General features: G+C 45.0%; 1 protein-coding gene across 3 annotated transcripts in view; it reads left to right on the top strand.

Annotated features, from left to right (window-relative positions):
• LOC122258951 (agrin) overlaps positions 1-7,500 on the top strand; it is a 14,972-nt gene that overhangs the window by 541 nt on the left and 6,931 nt on the right. For all 3 annotated transcript variants that reach the window (XM_043025279.2, XM_043025280.2, XM_043025278.2), the window contains exon 2: positions 445-545. In XM_043025279.2, the coding sequence (XP_042881213.2) occupies positions 482-545 (64 nt within the window). In that variant the 5' untranslated portion in view covers positions 445-481. The remainder of the gene's footprint in view (positions 1-444; positions 546-7,500) is intronic.

Raw genomic sequence — 7,500 nt, 5'->3', positions numbered from 1 at the left:
GAAGAACAGACCCTCCGGCGAACGCTGATTTTTGAGGAGCTGTATTTTTGTGTTCGTTTTCAGACGCAAGTACAAAAACACACATACGCAAACACGCACGCAAGCACACAAGCAAGTACACAGCACACACACGACCAGATTTTTATATGAACCGACACCTTATACAATGTACGTACACAAACACGCACACACATACACACACACATACACACACACACACGCGGCCGAGTGCCGAGCGCGTCGCAACACACCCAACCTCACACACACACACACACACACACACACACACACACACACACACACACACACACACACACACACACACACACACACACACACACACACACACGCACGCACGCACACACACACATGAATATAAACACACATTTCTTTCTTTCATTTCTTTATGCAACACTATATGATTACCATATCCAACGCTTCCAGGTTTTTTGTGACGACGCTCGTGGAATAACTCAGAGCGATGGCGGTGTTGGCACTAGTCGCGCTCTCACTGCTGCTGTCCACAGCAACAGCACAGAATGGTGGTAAGTCAGTTCTTTTTGCTGAAGTTATGTTTACTTACTAAGAATCATTAGTGCCCTGGTTCGTTTTTTTTTTTTTTTTTTTTAATGCGGTTGTGTTATCGTGGTAGTCTGCCTTCAGTCTCGTTGCCTCACAGTAGTATTGCTTATGCATGCATTATATTGTTTGCTTAGAATATGAGAAGTTTTATTTGGTTAAAGTAGATTAAGAAAGTGTATGTATCTATAATACTTACAGATTCATAGACTGATGTTCAATTTAAAAAAAAAGTAACATTACTTCCGCACTACACGTTTTTGATATTCAGTTATAACGTTATATGAACTTTTAATCCATTCGCGATGTACGAGAATTAAAGTGCACGCATAAGCACACATGCAAAGCTTCACACCGACATAAAATGATTCGTTGCAATGTCAGTGTGTCTGGGATGACGCCTTTCTCCTGGACACACGATCCCTCATTGTTGTTGTTATGAGAACCGGAAGGTGGAACCTGCTGCTTGTACCCTTTGGGAGGTCCTTGCTGACTCGCTTCACTGGCCATGAGTCTAAGACGGCCGTGAGAATATTAGACTGATACTCTTCTCTTTCTGGTATCTCTTTTTATCTGTCTGTCTGTCAGTCACTTGGCGTATCCATCTGGCTTTCTGTATGTCTCTCTACTTGTCTACATGTCTGGCTATTAATTTATCTGTCTATTCATCTATTCATCTATCTACTTGTCTGTTTATCTCCATATATTTAACTGTACGTCTATCTATCTATATGTCTATTTGTCTATCTATTCATCTCTCTGTCTGTCCATCTATCTATCTACCTATTTATCATATATCGATCTGTCTATATAGCTTGGTATTTATCTACCTATCAATCGATTTATCAATACATACGCCCCATTTGCTATGACCTTAAACAGGTATTTTGTCTATCGATTTCCCGCCTTTGTTTTCGGTCGCTTGAAAAATATATTTCGACTAGTGTTTTTTTATGTCCTTCGTGGACACGCATGAAGTCGGTGGCGGCATTTTTTTTTTCTTCTTCTTCTTCTTCTTTCTTGTAGCTGGGATTGGTCCTCGCATGTTGCCTGACTTTTCATTCTTCATGTAGGTGGGATGTGTTTCACCGCCTTTACTTAGAGGAATCTTAATCTTTGGATATTTTTTCTCTGTTATCTGGTCTGTAAAACATGATAAATAGGCAATGTTTTTTTCATGCGGTGTAGTTCGAGCCAGGTGTCTTGAAGGCTCATGGTATGCTGGTACGCGGCTCCGGACACACACACACACACACACACACACACACACACACACACACACACACACACACACACACACACACACACACACACACGCACACGCACACACACACACACACACGCACGCACGCACACAGACTCAGACACACGCACGCACGCACACAGACTCAGACACACACAGACACAGACACACACACACGTATATGTATCACGATCATTCACAAAAAAACAAGCATACAAGTCACAGCAACCACCCAACCAAAATAGACAGGCATCATGCAATGTGATCACCAACGACAACCCCTCAGATCTGCGCAGGCACAGAAGGGTCATGCAGAAGAAGAGAGCTGAAGGCATTTCCGACGCACTAACTCATGGCGTGTCTGCATGACTGAATCTCAAATTCTCTATCTCCTGACGATCTACAAAAGACCCTAGGGCGGTCATGCAAATCATATGACCTCGATCAGATATTTTTAGAGATTCTTTTGGGATAGATTTTTTTATATCGTGTATCCTGGAGTACTTTAGAGTGAGTTCTGGGCTAGAAGGGCACAGGGAGGGTAGGAGTATCGGTAGGACTAAGGTCGAGGCTCAAAAAAAGGATGAATACATTAGAAGAAGGAGTGGGAGAGAGAGAGAGATTAAGAGAAGGACTTGGAAAGGGTGAGGGACATGGAGAGAGAGAAAGAGAAGGGAGAAGGAGAGAGAGAGAGAGAGCAAACAGAGAAAGGGTGAGAGAGCTGGAAAAAGAGAGGGAGAGGGAGATAGAGAGAGCAAACATAAAGAGGGAGAGGGAGAGAGAGAGAGGGAGAGGGAGGAGGAGTTGGAAAGGGAGAGGGAGAGGGAGAGGGAGAGGGAGAGGGAGAGAGAGAGGAAGAGGGAGAAGAGGGAGAAGAGAGAGAGAGAGAGAGAGAGAGAGAGAGAGAGAGAGAGAGAGAGAGAGAGAGAGAGAGAGAGAGGAGGGGAGGTGGAGAGAGTCATCTTTGACGTTAAGAAGCAGGGCAAGTCTTTTTAATCATAGCCTGTCCCAGGAATGAAGTTCAATTCGTTTTTTTTTTTTTTTTTTTTTTTGCCACAGTGAGCGTGCCTTGTTTTTTTTAATTAATTTATTGTTTTGTATGACTGTGTGTGTGTGCGTGTTTTATTAATCCAGATCACGTGTCCTAATTTTAAGAGGGTAAAATAAGATGAAGAATTGAAGATTTTATTTGTATGTATAAAAGCAAGAACACGTGTAGTCTATATCCTTATATGTAATCGACTTCATGTACATCTTCCTGTATTTATGTGCGCCTTTATTTATCTCTCCTTCTGTGTGTTAGAGGTGACCCTGGTAGAGCAGGGGATACACGTGCTTTTTTTTTTTTTTTTTTTTTTTTTTTTTTTGCAAAGTCGGCTCGGTCTTACGAAAAAACTTGTTCTCTATCAACGTTCCCTTCTACTTTTGCAATGTACATTCTTGTTGTATAACTTTATATCCTGTTATTCATTGTTATTCACTGTATGTATTGGCGTTCGTTTAAGGGTATGCAATCTTTGTATAGGTTTGTGTATGTTCAAGATATGTTTATGTCTGTGAATGTGTGTGTCAACAGACCATATGTACGCGTGTTTGCTTGTGTGTGTTTGTGTGTGTGTGTGTGTGTGTGTGTGTGAGTGAGTGTGTGCGTGTGTGTGTGTGTATGTCTGCGTGTGTGTGTGCGTGTGCGTGTGTCTGTATACATCGCACTAACAAGTCCTGTCTCAAGGTTAGCTGGCTCCATCGCTCTCCTTTTTGTTTGTTCGCTCGGCCGGCAATTCTTTTCCTCGGCTGAGACCTGGTTCCATAACAATCTTCCTCAGAAGGCCAAACGGAAGCTGAAAATGCCATTCTGTGAGATCATGTTATTCAACGGTACTTTTCATGTTGCATTTTATGGCAATTCCGCGGCGGTGTGGGAAGGTGATGTTGGTTCGCTGTTTAGTTATTTTGTCTGCGTATTCTGTTGCAAAGCCCTTCGTATTTTCTTTTTTATTCGTTTTTGTACGTTATGTAAGTGCGCTGTATATGCTGGCTGTAGGTTTGTAATACATTCTGTCCATTCGTTGAAACTGCAGCATTTCTTACAGACCGATTTACTGAGTTTGGGTTGAAATGTCTTAGTGATTTCAATGCCACTGTAGATGGTTATCTAACATCCCGGGAGACGGCTTCTGAGCGGGGAGAGGGAGGGGTGAAGAGACGGAGACGGTGAGGAGAGAGAGAGAAGAAGTGGGAGGGAGAAGGGGGAGAGAGGGAGAGAGGGAGAGGGGAGAGGGAGAGGGAGTGGGAAGAGAGGGGAGGGGAGAAGGAAGAGAGAGGGAGAGGGAAGAGGAGAAGAGGGGAGAAGAGAGAGGGAGGAGAGGGAGAGGAGAGAGGGAAGAGAGGGGAGAGAGAGGGAGGGAGAGAGAAGAGGAGGGAGGAAGAGGGGAGAGGGAGAGGGAGAGGGGAGAGGGAGGGAGAGGGAGGAGAGGAGAGAGAAGGAGAGGGAGAGGGAGAGGGAGGAGGGAGAGAGGAGAGAGAAGAGGGAGGAGGGAGAGGAGAGGAGAGGGAGAGGGGGAGGGAGAGGGAGAGGGGAGGGAAGGGAGAGGGGCGAGAGGGAGCGAGGGAGAGGAGGAGAGGAGGGGAGAGGGGAGAGGGAGAGGGGGAGAGAGGAGAGGGAGAGAAGAGAGAGGGGAGGAGGGGAGGAGAGGAGGGAGAGGGAGAGAGGGAAGAGGGAGAGGAGAGAGGGGAAAGCGGGGAGAGGGAGAGGGAGAGGGAGAGGGAGGGAGAGAGAGGGAGGAGAAGGGAGAGGGAGAGGGAGAGGGGGTGGGAGGAGGGAGGAGGAGAGGAGGAGGGGAGAGAGAGCGAAGGAGGGAGGGAGGAAAGAGAGGGATGAGGGAGAGGGAAGAGAGAGGAGAGGGGGGAGAGGGGAAGAGGGAGAGGGAAGGGGTAGAGGAAGAGGGGAGGGAGGGAGAGTGAGAGAGAGGAGAAGGGGATGGGGAGGGGGAGGAGAGAGGGGAATAAGAGACGGAGAGAGAAAGAGAGAGGAGAGGGAGATGGAGAGGGAGAGAAGGAGGGAGAGGGAGAGAGAGAAAGAGAGGGAGTGAGAGGGAAGAGGGTCCGAGAGGCGAGGGAGAGAGAGGCGAGGGGGAGAGGGAGAGAGAGGAGAGGGAAGAGGTGGAGGGGAGGAGAGGGAGAGAGAGAGGGCGAGAGGGAGAGGGAGAGAGGGAGAGAAGAGGAGGAGGTGGGAGATGGGAGAGAGAGACAGAAAGAGAGAGACAGGGAGAGAGGAGGGAAAAGAGAGAGAGAGAGAAAAAGATGAGAGAGAAAGGAAAGAGAGGATGAGAGAGAGAGAGAGAGAAAAAAGAGGAGAAAGAGAGGATGAGAGAGAGAGGATGGAGAGAGAGAGAAAAGAAAGGAGAGAGAGAGGAGAGGAAGAAGGGAGGGAGAGGGAAGAAGAGAGAAACAGAGGAGAGAAGGAAGAGAAGGGTGGAAGGGCGGAACAGGGGGATAAAGTATAAGAAGAAAGAGATAGTAAAAGGAAGCGAAGAAGGCGATGAAAACAGAGAGAGAGAGAGAGAGAGGAAGGGCCAATATGTGAGAGATCACGAGATGAAACAAGAAAATGGATGAAGAAACACAAGCACGGGATTTCCTCTCCGGTCGCAGCGTGAGAGCGCCCATCCCTGCCATCAAATGCAGGTGGAGTCACATGTAAATCCGAGAACCATATTAGATAATTTTAGGTAATTGGGAGTATCATTAACAATTGCCATATTCGCGGATACATATTACTCTATAATCTGATATATTTGATTTTTGAATTTGGCAAACATGATTTGCATTATATTTGTATTAACCTCATAAACAAAGAATATCATATGTGTATACATATATATATATATATATATATATATATATATATATATATATATATATATATATATATATATATATATATATATATATATATATGTATGTATGTATATATATCTACGCCTAGTTTTTCTTTTGGGATTTTGCTCAAAGTAAACACTTCATAGCTCTTACACTATAACCTTCCTCACGATCGAACCAAATTAAAAAAGAAAAATGAAAATTAATGATTGTGAAGATACGATAAAACTATAAAACTTTGTCTCCATACGAATGAAGACAAAATTACAGACTATAAAACTATAAAAGACTGTAAAAGATTGTAAATAATAAAAAAAAAAAACTAAACTGTGAGGACTGTGCACCCGAGTCCCCAAGATGACCAGTGGCGCGTAAACAAACCCTGAGGAATGGCTTCCTTTGCGACCTTTTGTTCTTCGTAACTCTCGCTCTTCCATGAGAGATGGCAATGGTGCAGGGAACGCATGCGCTTTTAGAGATACACATGCACGGAAGCAAATGCATGCACACATACTATTACATATATGCTCAAACTCCCTTTCTATCCTTATTTATCTGTTTTTTTTCTCTCTCTCTATCTATCTATCTATCTATCTCTATCTCTCTATCACTCCATCTCTTTCTCTCTTTCTCTCTCTCTCTCTCTCTCTCTCTCTCTCTCTCTCTCTCTCTACTCTCTCTTCTCTCTCTCTACTCTCTCTTCTCTCTCTCTACTCTCTCTCCTCTCTCTCTCTCTCTCTCTCTCTCTCTCTCTCTCCTCTCTCTCTCTTCTCTCTCTCTTCTCTCTCTCTCTCTTTCTCTCTTTCTCTCTTCTCTCTCTTCTACTTCTCTCTCTCTTTTCTTCCTTCTCTCTCTTTTTTCTCTCTTCTCTCTTCTCTCTCTCTTCTCTCTCCTCTCTCTCTCTTCTCTCTCTCTCTTCTCTCTCTCTCTCTCTCTCTCTCTCTCTCTCTCTCTCTCCTCTCTCTCTCTCCTCTCTCTCCTCTCCTCTCTCTCTCTCTCTCTCTCTTTCTCCCTCTCTCTCTTCTCTCTCTCTCTCCTCTCTCTCTCTCTCTCTCTTCTCTCTCTCTCTCTCTCTCTCTCTTCTCTCTCTCTCTTCTCTCTCTCTCTCTCTCTCTCCCTCTCTCTCTCTCTCTCTCTCTCTCTCTCTCTCTCTCCCTCTCTCCTCTTCTCTCTCTCTCTCTCTCTCTCTTCTCTCTTCTCTCTCTCTCGCTCTCTCTCTCTCTCTCTCTCTCTCTCTCTCTCTCTCTCTCTCACCCCTCTCTCCTTCTCCTCTTCTCTCTCTCTCTCCCTCTCTCTCTCTCTCTCTCTCTCTTCTCTCTCTTCTCTCTCTCTCTCTCTCTCTCTCTCTCTCTCTCTCTCTCTCTTCTCTCTCTCTCTCTCTCTCTCTCTCTCTCTCTCTCTCTTCTCTCTCTCTCTCTCTCTCTCTCTCCTCTCTCTCTCTCTCTCTCTCTCTCTCTCTCTCTTCTCTCTCTCTCTCTCTCTCTCTCTCTCTCTCTCTCTCTCTCTCTCTCTCTCTCTCTCTCTCTCTCTCTCTCTCTCTCTCTCTCTCTCTCTCTCTCTGTGCGTGTGTGCATGTGTGTGTGTGTGTTACAGAATGAGCGCGGGCAGCAGTTGTCCATATGATAGAACAATATTACTCTGAAATGGAAATAAATCTGTAAACTACACAATAGAAACTGAAATACAGAGAAAGATGAGAAAACATTAAACATACACATAACTTTAACATGCCGCCATACATATTTTTTTCGCAGTATACCCTGCCAAAACCCTTAACCTTTGTTTTACTTTCGCTTAAC

The sequence above is a fragment of the Penaeus japonicus genome, unplaced genomic scaffold (genome assembly GCF_977035675.1).
Source record: "Penaeus japonicus unplaced genomic scaffold, GWHDUDI00000001_assembly GWHDUDI00000037, whole genome shotgun sequence".
NCBI classification, from domain to species: domain Eukaryota; kingdom Metazoa; phylum Arthropoda; class Malacostraca; order Decapoda; family Penaeidae; genus Penaeus; species Penaeus japonicus.
This window is presented reverse-complemented; position numbering and strand designations above follow the sequence as displayed.